The 14,606-nt window shown below is 33.7% G+C and overlaps 1 protein-coding gene across 8 annotated transcripts in view; it reads right to left on the bottom strand.

Annotated features, from left to right (window-relative positions):
* The window catches only part of SNTG1 (syntrophin gamma 1), an 869,847-nt gene that overhangs the window by 200,685 nt on the left and 654,556 nt on the right, over positions 1 to 14,606 (bottom strand). For all 8 annotated transcript variants that reach the window (XM_063817091.1, XM_009455347.5, XM_009455346.5 and 5 more), the window contains one exon: positions 4,986 to 5,024. In XM_063817091.1, the coding sequence (XP_063673161.1) occupies positions 4,986 to 5,024 (39 nt within the window). The remainder of the gene's footprint in view (positions 1 to 4,985; positions 5,025 to 14,606) is intronic.

The raw sequence follows: 14,606 nt of genomic DNA, 5'->3' as shown, positions 1-14,606 counted from the left end.
ATAAAATACTACCCAGCATTAGAAAGAATGATGGATTGATGCACGCTGTTAAATGAACAATATTAAAAATAATTATGCTGTATGAAAGAAGCCACAAAAATTCATACATACAGTATGATCCCATTTATATAACAATCTGGAAAATGTAAAACAAGACAATTTTGCTACATTTGTTCCCCGCTCCCTCAGGATTTTGAAAATCTATATATTTAGAAAAGAAATATATGAATTAAGACAGAAAAGAAATATGAGAATTAAGACAGTTCTTTCAATAATGAAACCCAGGTACATATGTGTATAAATTCAACACACACACATATACAACTTTCTATTATTTGAATAACACTTTTTCAAGTCTTCTGAAGTGTATATTTTATTTTAACTGTAATACATACATTTTTACATAATTAGGTGTGGGCTCCTTTAGTTTAACTTAAAATAACATTTACACCTCTTTTTCCTGGGAAATATCCATCATGTTTGTTATCAAATGATTTATGAGCTGGTTGATTTTCCAAGAGTTAATTTATACAGACACATTACTTTTTTTGAGGTGGATTCTCCTTTAGATCATAAAGTGCCAGCATTTTTTATCACCGAATGTTACGAAATAGACCAGAACAAAAACAGGCTCATTATCTTCAGATTGTGTGACTCTATAATGTGTTTTTAACATTAATAAATTGAATATATAAAGAACTAAGAGAGTTTCTTTCTCAAATTGAAAAAAAATAGATTTTTGACATTCCCCAAAAATAAAGACCAATTGTCAATTTCATTAATAGAATATTTTGTCTAAATACACACACACACACACACACACACACACACACGCACACACATCTTCAATAAAGCTAAAATTTAATGAATTAAATATACAAGTGATTAGATTATAAATTTTAGGGTATGCATCATTATTATGTAAGCCAACATATTGCCAGAGAAAAGAGAGGGGTTGGGACCAGGTCCAGTTATAATGCCACAAAGCTTACTGTTCTTACCAAGACTCAGCTGTTTTTCTTGAATAAATGCTCCCTGGGTTCAGTGAGCCTTTGTGAATTTCCATATTTGTTAAAAGTTGATTCTATGTTTGCCATTTTTCTGTTGCTTTTATAGAGAAGCAAAACTGACAAAATTTATCCTACTCCTCTTTCTTTTCTGATACCACTACAGAAATAGATTTTTAAAGTGTCCTGTCATTCCCTAATTCTCCCCAGCATGACTAGTGACTCTAGTCACTTTCTATTCCAGCTGCCAGCATTCTATGTATGGTATGTACACATCTATAATAATGTGTCCAAATTATTATGGTTCATCAAATGTCAATATTTCTATAGGAATAGCTACCAGAGCTAATATGTTATTTTAAATAAGTATAACCTTATTAATTTAAACTAATATAAATAATTTGATTACATTATTTTGTATACTGCCTAATATAAAGCTCACTATATTAATACTTTAATGACAAATTAATACTTTATAATGTTACTCCCAGGTAATTATAGAAGAAATTTATTGAAAAATGCTATTTTTGTGGGAGGAATGAGATATATTTCAGGATGAAGAAATTTCAGTTAAAAATGAGTAAAAATGACACACATAATAAATTATAACCTAATGGTCCAGGTACATATAGTAGTGTCATGTAGGCCTGGTTGTCTGGGCCTATATGCCTTTACCTCTAATACATTGAGAGAATTATCACAACATCACTTGACATCCATTCAGTTATCCCTGTTTTGTTCATCAGCAAGACAACTGTCCCGCCTTTCATCTTTTCAACAGAAAGTTACCAGGGCAAGTTTAATTTCAGTGTGTTCACTGTAAAAATGAACCAAATCAGGTTGGGTGTTGTGGCTCATGCCTGTAATCCCAGCACTTTGGGAGGTCAAGGCAGGCAGATCACTTAAGGTCGGGAGTTTGAGACCAGCCTGGCCAACATGGTGAAACCCTGTTTCTACTAAAAATACAAAAATTATCTAGGTGTGGTGGTGCATGCCTGTAATCCCAGCTGCTTGGGAGGCTGAGGTAGGAGAATCGCTTGAACCAGGGAGGCGGAGGTTGCAGTGAGCCAAGATTGTGCCACTGCACTCCAGCCTGGGTGACAGAATGAGATTCCGTCTCTCAAAAAAAAAAAAAAAAAAAAAAAGAACCAAATCAGAATCTTAATAGAACAAAAGCACATGAATGTGTTCCAGATGCATAGAAAAAATGGAAAACTTACTCCTCATGAAAAGTGAAGTAGGAGATACACTAATATGATTTCAAGTGGAGGCAATAACTAAGATTATTTAGTTGGTTAACTAATTTTAAATGTAGGGTTTTTTTTTTTTTTCATTTTTGAAGTCCTGTTTGGTTTTTTTTACAACTACAAATTTTAGCACCATGTCCTGTTCTTGTCTTATGATTTTGATTTCTTTATTTAAAAAAATCATGATTAAAAATATTTTGGATAGTTCTTTAGTGTCTAGATTATGCACTTCTTTATAATAGTTTATTTCCTCATATGGTTTATAATTTTGGGCCCAACCCTCTTCTTCAGACAGAGTGTCTGAAAGCCTTATGCATTCTGGAGTGTGGCAGAGTTCATGTGGAGCTAATCTTAGCAGTTGTCTCAACTGGACCGCAGTGGCTTTCTCCCTATGTTTTGCTTTCATTTTAATTTCTCTGGTTAGGGTAGTGGTACCATCTGGGTAGCACAAATTGAAAATCAAATCTCAGGGAGCAGAGAACTCGGATTCATTGTAGCTTGGGTGACTTTTAATTTCTGTTTTGATACTTAGAACATCAGGAATATGAGGGAGTTATTTAATGTATATATCATCAGAAATGGGATTATATGTGTTTTTAAATTTCGATTCCTTAAACTGGCTCAGATTTTACTAAATAGGAAATGTACTCTAGTCAATTAATGCGTTGTTATCATACTGTGCAGCGAGTTTTCCTAATTATGCAATAATATAAATGTTTAACTATAAATTAATCCTATTTCTTAAAATTCTTCATGTACACAATGGGAAGTAGTAAGGAAAAAAGTCTATTAACTCTTGTTTTCAGGTTTCTTAAATATCAGGATGAATTTGTTACAGTTTTCAAAACTGTGAGCTGCCAAGATAATTGAAATAAAATCTGAAATAGTTTTGAATTATATAATTTCGGATTTGAAATTATTATATAATGAATAATATTAACAGGCTAGCATATAAAAATGATGAATACTAATGAACATCTATGTTTACATATGAATATGTGTCAGAATATTATAAATATAGTGTTAGAATATTAAAGTTTTTATTACTTGTTCTATGTGTGATTTATTCAAATTCTCACTTATTTTACTTAATACTATTCTAAACCTGGATATAAGCAAAGGTGACAAGAAGTGCTCCCAGTCAGCAAGCTGACTACATGAGAAGTGTTAGCTGTAGTTGTCATTATGATTACAGAATAGCTTTGGGGCTATCAGGGGAATGACCACTGTAGTAGTATATTACACCAATATTAATATCTCCCATGTTGAGTTTAGAAAGGGCATGAGAGGGTGATGACACAGGTCTAGAGTCATTCTTAAATTAAAAAATAATTCACAATTTTTTATTTTGGAGAGGAACTGACAAAACAGTAGATTTCCATTTTTAAAGATCTGACTATAAAACAGCCTTGTCTACTGATGGACATTATAATCTTCCCTCATAGCTGATACTTTCTTCTATTTGAGTAATTTCTTATTAATGACATTTTCCCTCTACTGGAACCCTGTAAAAGCATTAAACTGTAGCTCTCAAGATGACACCTGTCTTGAACTACACTTATCTGCAGTTCTCAAGATGACACCCATACCAGAATCACCTGGGACAGCATGGGAGCAACAAAGGGAGCATCCCAGGTGTTGTCACAGAGCAAGTAAGCAGAAGCTGCTGGTGACAGCTCTGGTTTCCACACTGTAAGTAAGGGCCTTAAAAACAACTACAGGCTGCTGCAGCATGTGGCAAGACACGTACATCTCTCCAACCTCTGCATTTACCCAAGATATCAACTTGGCTCAGGGCTGAGGGACTTAAGGTAGGAGGGAGGGGAACTCTGGAGCTGAAAAGAACTAATCAGAGCATTGTAGACACAATTAACTCTCCAAAGCTGTTCTCTACAGTGTTCTAGTTACACATGGCTTTGGAGGCTGATCTGGGCTAGCAGCATCATTAATGATACAATTTCTACAAAACAAAAATTCTGTATTCCAAACAACAAGTGTAAACATTTAGAAACTTTGATGATAATGATAGCATATATTGAGAACTTTACATGTGCTATTATTTAATCCTCAAAATAAACTTACAGGATAGTCGCCCTTACACAAATGTTGCACATAGGGGAACTGAGGTTTAGATAAGAAAAAGATCTTACATTTCATAAGTTGAAGAGCATTTAAACGTTTTTATCATTAAAATTAATTTGTAATTTATGTATCATTTAAAAATAGCTATCATAGATATTTAGATTTGTCAATGGTTTCAAATCAAAGTTGATATCAAGAGTAAGAAGTTTATAGAACTGAATACTCAAAATTATTTTTGTTCTATGCATTAACTTAGACTCATTTGAAATACTGTCAGCAAATTGTGAAAAATTCATTTGAATTTTGAGATAAATTAAAAGTAGGTCTCCCAAAAGTTAAGATATACTAAAACTATCATATGTAAATAAAATTCTAAGTTCTTCAACAATGTATTCAAATAAATATAATTATTTTGTAGAAACAATAATTTTTGACTTAGATAAACATTTTTAAAGTACTTTTTAATATAAGTAGAGGAACCAATATATTACATAATATGAAGGAGATATCTGAAATGTATGTTTCTCACTGAAGATAGTAAATGACAGTGCCAATTATTTCTGTCTAGAAATCAGGTAACGTTATCTTCTATAATCAATAAAATTAAAGAAATATATTATTTAGCTTTCCAAGTATGCTTTGATCTTACCTGCTGGTTTACAGGAAAGTTTCTGTTGATTTTTTTAATCTGCAATGATAAATAAATAATAAAAGTGAGAAGAACAATAGATGGTAACACAAGGTCCCCAGAATTTTATGCAGATTATTTTCAGTGAGCTAATATATACTAATATCCTATTTTGATATGCGGAAATCATCACATATAAAACAACATATATAAACAGATTTTTTCTTCTTAAAATTGGCTATCAAAATTATCCCACACTTCTTATGTAAACAGTTTGGAAAAGATTTCCCTTTAAAATTTTTTTAACTCAGAGAAACCAAAAGCCCGTGTTCAAACAATATTAATGATTATCTATCAAGAATGTAGAGTGTAACTTTCTGTGGTTTATTTTTTGCACTTTGAAATTATATTATATCCAATTTGTTTTAGTACTCAAGAGAACAGGGAAGTGCAATATCCAAACGCTAAAGGATAAAGTATGTGTGTTGAACATTTTCAGTCAAGACTCCAGATAGAGTATAACATTTACTTTAAGAAAATTTAATCAATGACATTTTATAAGAATTTAAAGTAGGTCTCCAGAGAAAGCATTTCCTCTGTCATATGCCATGGAAACAAACTTTAAAAACCTAATAAAAATGAACATTAGGCTTGGATAAAGGACATCACACAAAGTCTTTCTTCAATAGTGTTTTTGCTAAATAAAATAATTACCTTCCAATAGCTTTGTAGAGAAACTTAAACATGCTAACTCTCTATGGTATACACTTACAGCAGAAGTAATGCAGACTATTTTCATTTATAAATCATGCCATTGACTTATTTTATTTTGTCCTTTTTTAGTTCCCTTTTGTCCTACTGACTAGTGTGAAATAACAGGTCATTTAAACAGAAAAAGTACACAAAGTTGGAAAATTAACAAAAGTCACATCTACAAGAACAGATTTACTAGCAAGATATTTCTCACGTAAAATGTAAAAATAAAAGAAAATTTGAGAACATACGTGTGATCTGAGCAAGGTTAGGTACAGAAACCATGTACTTCTTACATTATTATAATCATTTCAAAATACCTTCTGGCTCTGCTAAGGAATGTGCTAAGGAATCTCTGAACCTACTCATATATGCCTTCAGCTAAAATCAGCATAGCCTGGAAATACAGATGGAAAAAACTGATCTCTAAACATCTTTTATTAATCAATTAAAAAATCAATACTGAGTACCTTGTGGAAATCCACTTTTTGCTAGTTCATATGAATTGTTATAAAGAATTCTAAAATTCAAGTAATGTTTTATGTGGGCCCTTGTCTTCAATAATGTACTATGTAGCTTTGTAAACTGCAATGTTTTTTTTTTTAATCTGAAAAATAATCTGAACCATCTTTCTAGGAAACTTGAAGATCAGCTATGAAAGTAAACACTTCATGATAGAAAGTAGTGGTTGAGCAAAACACGGGATAGAAAGTAGTGGTTGAGCCAAACTTCTGAGCCAAGCACAGACGTCTTGTCCTGCTAACCCACCCTTGGGAGCGTTTGCAGAATTGAGATGTTTTCTCCCACAGAGATCTACTTTCTCTCCCACTAGAGTGTTTACTAGACCATCAGAATTATTTACCTGTGAGGAATTGTTATATTATCAATTTTTGTTTTTGTTAGTTTCCCTTAGTACATACCTGACTTACCTTGGAAAAGATCAACTTATTAACTGATATGTGAATGTTACCATCTCTATCCTTTGAATGGTTTATTATATAACATTACTACTATTAAAATAATAAAATGTATGGTGTATTTCCTACCACGGCTCAAAAATAAGGCAAGAAAGTGGGAGCAATTTAGAATATAGAATATATTATTATATATTTTACATTAGAATATCTGTATCAGAAATTAGAATACAGAAAAGAGGTAGTATATTAATGACTAGAGAGAATGACAAGACAGTGAGATATGCCAACAACTAGAATAAAATGTAAAAAATAATAATGATATGTAAAAAATAATAATAATATGAAAAACTATGTTTGGAAAATATTAAAATGGCCTTTAGAAATTATGTGTAGATTGCTTTTGTAATGTGGTGAATACAATAATAAAATAATAAAGTAGAACAAGGCATTAAGTCAATTATTGAAGAAGTAATATTCTTTAAAGTGGAAATACTAATAAATTGTGCGCCTCTTAGTCAAATGATATCATCATAACCTTTCAAATACTTCTTCTCTGTAACTTCATAATACTTTATAGTTGAACAATTTATGTTATCCCAGGATTATGTAAAAATATTCAAAAAGAATGGGTCAATGCTTGAATACTGCTGTGTGTAGTATTAATAGATTTATTTGGCAAGAAAATAACTTGTGTAAGCTGATTTCTACTGAAATTTGTAGCTTTTTAATTGTGTATTAGGGTAATATAATCTATTCATGTTTATTCATGTTTCAATGGAAATATACACTTAACTAACCAAACTACTGACTGCACAGGAATGGAAGGCGGGTAACCAAAATGGGGAGTGGGATGTCCAGCACAGAAAACTCCGTCCGCCTGTTACCCTCACTGTGGCAGCAAGAAATGTGCTTCCATTGTATTCAGGAATTTTTCCTGGTGTTGTAGATACAAAATAATTCCTTGTTAAGATTTAAAATCTGTACACACACCCACATCCATTTTAAAGATAATTTCCATCTTTCCTGTACCAAGTGGAGTATAACAATATAAAATGTTCCATTTCCTAGTACTTATACTAACATTTTAAAATAAAACAATAACTTAAGGTAGGTCTAATTAGAACATTTCATATCTTCAATTTTTTTTTTTTTTTTTTTTTTGAGTCGGAGTCTCATTCTGTCACCCAGGCTGTAGTGCAGCGGTGCAATCTCGGCTCACTGCAGCCTCCGTTTCCTGGGTTCAAGCGATTCTCCTGCCTCAGCCTCTTGAGTAGCTGGGAGTATAGGTGCCCACCACCATGCCTGGCTAATTTTTTTTTGTTGTTTGTTTGTTTTATTTTTAGTGGAGATGGGGTTTCACCATGTTGGCCAGAATGGTCTCGATCTCCCTACCTCGTGATCCGCCCGCCTCGGCCTCCCAAAATACTGGGATTACAGGCATGAGCCATGAGCTGCTATTTTTTTTTTCTTTTTCTTTTCTTTTTTTTTTTTTTTTTTTTTTGAGACGAAGTCTCACTCTCGTCCCCCAGGCTGGCAATCTCCGCCTCCCGGGTTCAAGCGATTCTCCTGCCTCACCCTCGCGAGTAGCTAGGGACTACAGGCACGCACCACCACACCCAGCTAATTTTTGTATTTTTAGTAGAGACAGGGTTTCACCATGTTAACCAGGCTGGTCTCAAACTCCTGACTTCAGGTGATCCGCCCGCCTCGGCCACCCGAAATGGTGGGATTTCAGGCGTGAGCCACTGCGCCCGGCCAAGCCACTAATTTTTAACAGTCTAACATTTTTAAATACACACACACAGAGAGTATAAAGTAAGTGGAAAAATCACAGCAATTAAAACATCTGTAGCATACACTGAAGTATTTATTATGCTAAACAATAATCAATATATCCAAAACTTTATAACACTGTGCATTCATTACAAATGCTTATGGTGATATTTACCGATTGATAAGATACGATGCTTACAAAATGTTCTAATTTCAAGGCAATTTTATGCAGTATTTTAAAAATTACATATACACACATATATATGCATACATACATACATATATACATACATATATGTATATACATATATGTATGTATGCATATATGTGTATGTATATTAAACATAAATATATAAATTTATATATGCATATATATATACACATACACAAAGATTGATAATTTGGGCATACATCCAGTCTTATAAATTTAGATTAATGTCTGTAAGCATGAACCGAAATTGATTTTATGTTTAATATGCATACATAAGTAGACATATGTGTATGACAATGATACTGACAGTTATAAATACAAAATTCCAACAGTTTTGTTTTTTATTTAGGGATTATTACATGAATGCTTCCTTTGCTGCTTTGTATTTTATAATTATTATTATTTTGAAATATAACTTTTATCATTAGAAAATAAAATTAGTTTAATCTTTACTTTTTTTAACGAAGCTCTCCATTGTTTAAAACTTTGAAAATCTAAAATGTCATCAAAACAACCCCCAGAATACACATTTTTCAAAAACACCTGTTTTATTTTTCCTCTCTCTAGCTAAACTTTTAAATCTTTCACAACATTTTAAAGGCTTATAAGGATCCTCAGTCCTCAGTAATGTGTGTGTGTGTGTGTGTGTGTGTGTGTGTGTGTGTGTGTATTAACGAAATGAAGACAGGAGAGAATGTCATTATTTACTTCTAAAATCTTTTAATGACCTTCTACCAAGTGTAACTCATGGTGATAAGTGCTAGAACATGGAAATGAAAGATCCCATGCAGAGACAATGGCATAAGGATGCCCCCTTTACAGAATCCAAACAATCCAAGGAGGCTGCAGAGGGGAATGAGGATAAGTTCAACACAGGAGCTAAAATGTAGTTGCATAAGACTTTGTCAGGCTGTGCAGTCAGAGAGATCTGGTGTTGAATTCCAGTTGTAATTATTACTAAATATCCTCAGACAGAACATTAATTATCAAATATCTAGATCCCTTCATTTGTAAAACATCAATAATGACATTAACTGCATATATTTGTTGGAAAAATTGACAGGAATATAGAGCTTAATAAGTAGTGATTATAATTAATATAAAGTAAGCTTGAATTCCCGTTGAAGATAAGAAGTGCATTTTAAAGAATGCTGAGCAAAGATGTCTTTCTTACACTGTAGTTTTCATACTCCCTTCTATTTTCTTGTCAACTCTAGACTAGGATTTGCACAATCAGATGCCAAATGGGTGACAATCATGTGTGAATCAGGCTGGGTGGGGAATGAACAGATAGAGGGAAAATGAATCCATTGATGCTTTCTCATAAGTGGCACTGGTGGAATATCCTAGTGTTTATCAATTGGACATAGTATACCTTCATTTCTGTTTACAACCACTCTCTAGGAAACCTAAATTATAAGTGAACTCTCAATATAAAGATACTGGCAATAATTTGCTTTGAAAAATACTTACTTTTTAATTATAACATTAATATCAATAAAGCAAATTAAAATTTAATTAGAAAACCCAAAAAGATACATTAATTACAATTTAAATTTATTTTTAAAACATGGCATTATTCATATGATTAATATAGTGTCTGCTATATTATATACAGTCAAATATTAAAAAATAAATATTTTTAGTAATAAAATGCATTCATAGAGCAAAGTTTTAAAATTTTTCTACTCTTGGTAGTAATACTATTTCCAAATAATGAAAATTCTAAATTCTCTGCATCATTTTAAGACTGATCTTCAAATAAGACAAATCAGCGTTTTTCAAAAAGGCATTTTCCATGTTACACTTCTTAGAAACCAGTGCTAATTTTATGTTATCAGAACAATTTGTGTTATAAGTAGCTAAAAAGGGAGTATAATTTTAAGTAAAATAAAGGCTGTGTTTGAACTTGAAGGCTTTTAGAGATCAAAGGGCATAATTTCTGTCCGTATCACAAAACCGGCTGCTTTATTTAAGCTATTAATCCTCTGGCTGTAAAAGGAGCGGAATGGCTTAGACCAGGGTTGCCCAACACATCACTCTACAAAACCAGCAAGAGCTATAAATGACCACAAAGTAAAATGGATTCAGATAAATGAAGGCCACGTTAAGCCTTTAAAATGAAAAACAGAAGATAAATTCATAAATTATATTCATCTCTGCTTGATTTCTTGGAAACTCATTTCTCAGACAGCTGCCAAAGCATACGGTCTTGTTTTCTTGTGTTCTTGTTTCAGGTAGCAGACAAGTAAGTTCTATCTATGAAAATTCTGTATGAATGACCCAGGGCCAATGCCTGCCCCTTCTTCCCAAATACTGGCCTCAGGCTTCCTTGACTGAGAGCACTTTCTGTTCCAAGCACTTTGGGCTTTCCAGGCAGAGAGAAACAAACAACGCATGGACCCAGTGCCCACCCAGGTCAGTGGCTGTTCAGCACAACACAGCAGAAGGGCAGCTCCATCTGCGGGGACTTCATCATGTTTGACTTGCACAGTTGTGGTCGGTGCTAGATCACAGTAAGAAGACTGGTATTCTTCTGTTACAGGCACACTAATGCATCATCCTTCCACCACTAAAGTAAATCTTAGCAATCATGTTTCTTTCCAGATACTGTCTAAACTAAAACCTAGAGGGCTACCACTGTTTAGGTGCTATGCTGGGATATGCTTGTGACAGCAGCATTGTTGTCTCTTTCAGGAGCTAGTGTGGACTCTCTCAGTGTCATCGAGAACGCACCACTGCACTCCAGCCCAGGAGACAGTGCGAAACTCCGTGTCAAAAAAAAAAAAAAAAAAAAAAAGAATCAGAGAAATGTAAATCAAAACCACAATGAGATACCATCTCACACCAGTTAGAATGGCGATCATCAAAACGTCAGGAAACAATAGGTGCTGCAGAGGATGTGGAGAAATAGGAACACTTTTACACTGTTGGTGGGACGGTAAAGTAGTTCAACTATTGTGGAAGACAGTGTGGCGATTCCTCAAGGATCTAGAACTAGAAATACCATTTGACCCAGCCATCCCATTACTGGGTATATACCCAAAGGATTATAAATCATGCTGCTATAAAGACACGTGCACACGAATGTTTATTGTGGCCCTATTTACAATAGCAAAGACTTGGAACCAACCCTAATGTCCATCAATGATAGACTGGATTAAGAAAATGTGGCATATATACACCATGGAATACTATGTAGCCATAAAGAAGGATGAGTTCATGTCCTTTGTAGGGACATGGATAAAGCTGGAAACCATCATTCTGAGCAAACTATCGCAAGGACAGAAAACCAAACACCGCATGTTCTCACTCATAGGTGGGAATTGAACAATGAGAACACATGGACACAGGAAGGGGAACATCACACTCTGGGGCCTGTCGTGGGGTGGAGGGAGTGGGGAGGGATAGCATTAGGAGATATACCTAATGTAAATGAGGAGTTAATGGGTCCAGCACACCAACATGGCCCATGTATACATATGTAACAGACCTGCACGTTGTGCACATGTACCCTAGAACTTAAAGCATAATTTAAAAAAAAAAAAGAAAAGAAAAAACAAATCTGATGAAACTTACCTGACCTCTAGCAGAAAAAAAAAAAAAAAAAAAAAAAGCTCAGCATTTTGCTATTTACTTACAGTTCCAGGGGATTTATAGACACTTTGAAACTTTATAGAGACTTCCAGCAAAAAAGAAAATTCATATTATTGCATAAGAAACATTTGATTTGACCTATTTCCTTCCATTGGGTAGTAAAATGTATTGTGAATATCCTTCCTCAGGATGACTATCGCAAAAAGGAACTGAGGGTGAGTGATATGTCTATGACAGAGGGCTTTGCAGCTCCAAGAATTTTTGATGCTAGAGTTATTTTCTATCATATAAATTGGTTTAATGGCTCATGTATTTTCTTTTCTTTTTTTTTTGAGTCTCACTCTGTTGCCCAGGCTGGAGGCAGTAATGTGATCTCAGTTCACTCCAGCCTCCGCCTCCCAGGTTTAAGCAATTCTCCCGCCTCAGCCTCCCAAGTTGCTAGGATTATAGGCGCCGCCACCATGCCCTGATAATTTTTGTATTTTTAGTAGAGACAGTGTTTCACCATGTTGGCCAGGTTGGTTTCGAACTCCTGGCCTCAGGTGATCCACTCGCCTCGGCTTCCCAAAGTACTTAAGATTACAGGCATGAGCCACCACGCCTGCTCTCATGTGTATTCTCAAAGAGCATACCTAGATTCAGGATGTTGTGACCTACACAAAGGAAATAAAATCTAAGTAGTGTTAAGTTCTTATTTTTTTAAGAACATAAAATATAAAATTCAAGTTTTTAAAATATCAGTTTATTTCATTTTATGCTGCAGTTGTGATAAGGAAACTCATTGGGTCATTCTTATAATTATCTTTGATTTCTAGAAAACTATAGGCTCTTTGAGCTTGGGAATTCTGTATTTTTATATCTTTTAATTCCCAAAATATGTGATTGTAGTTCTATGAATGACCCAAAACACAGAACAGAAAGTTAAAAATGACACTTTTGTGTAGTATTTTCTTAAAAGGACATTCATTAAAATATGCTATTCAAAACCAAGCCTAGGTCATCATATTTGCTTAAATGGGAACCTCCAGACTTATTCAGTAAAAAAAATATGTTATGCTTGAATTCCTGTTTTTTTCTAGAATTGCATTGGAATATTTTCTGCTAAAAGAAAAGTTGCAGTACCTCAAATAAATCAGACAGGATGATACTTTCAGATGTATAGTACATGTACACACACACCCCCACACACCCATACACACTAAAAATGTGACATTGTGCTTAATTATATCTTTATTTTCTCTATACTACTTATCAGTATCTAATAACTGCTTATTTTAATATGTTTCTTTTATAATTTATTTGCTCCCCTCACTAGAATGTAAGTTCTAGGTCACAGACTTCTGTCTGTCTCAGTCTATACTGCACTGACTTGCACCTAGAGAAGGCCTAGGTCTTAGTAGGTGCTCAATTAATATTTGTTGAATGAATGAAGACACAGAATAGCTCAGTTACAACAAAGTTAAACTCATGAATTTGAAGTTTAACTTTGCCTTGAAAGCTAATCACTTAAAAATCAAAACAAACAAGCAAGCAAACAAACAAAATCAAACAACCAAAAACCCTCTAAGTTCTTGAGTCTTAATGTCTATAGTGTGAAACCTGCAGATACTGGATGATTGTTTTTGTCAGATCCAGACAAAATAGGACTGGGAAGACATGAAGGAGAGGGAACTCATGATTACATGTCTAAGAAAAGAACTGTTTCCAAGGACTCTCTAAAACTCCACAAGAAATTTCTTAACCTCCTTCAAGCATCTTCTCCTTTGCATGGCTTGCAAATTTTGCACATATACTTATGTTTGTATGACAAGGTCTATCACTAGACATTCTTTAGGACTGCAATATTTTCAATAAGATGCTCTGCCGAGAACACTTGCCGAGTAAGGACATCAACAACGAACTGAGCTTGAGTCTCTGAAACCAAAGAACTTTGTTTCTAAGCAACTTATGTAATCCCTTCCCATTGTGCCAATAAAAGCTTCCATTTCCCCTTCCCTCACTTGATACACTGTGGCATCCCAGGTTTTAATCCTCATATTTCATTCCTGAGTAAACTCAACATATTTGGAGATACTAATCTCTAATTTGTTTTAGATTGACAATAGTAATTCTGATGGCTTCAAAATGTAGAATTCATACCATGCATACAAGATTTGAAAGGAATACTTATAATTTAAAAGGAAGTTCTTATATTATAATAATAATTGTTTCTGGGCTGAAATGAAACATGGAGAGAGAGAGGTATCTGAAGTATCAGTAGAAAATATAGAGTAAATATGATGAAATTTAAATTGATTTATGTTCAAAAAAGAGAGATGTAGTCTTATGAAACATGACCATAGAGTTTATTGATTCTTAAATATAACCTTCTCAGTAGGATTTCCTAGCATC

This window comes from Pan troglodytes, chromosome 7, assembly GCF_028858775.2.
Source record: "Pan troglodytes isolate AG18354 chromosome 7, NHGRI_mPanTro3-v2.0_pri, whole genome shotgun sequence".
Taxonomy (NCBI): Eukaryota; Metazoa; Chordata; class Mammalia; order Primates; family Hominidae; genus Pan; species Pan troglodytes.
Note: the sequence above shows the minus strand (reverse complement) of the source record. Positions and strands in the feature narration are given on the sequence as shown.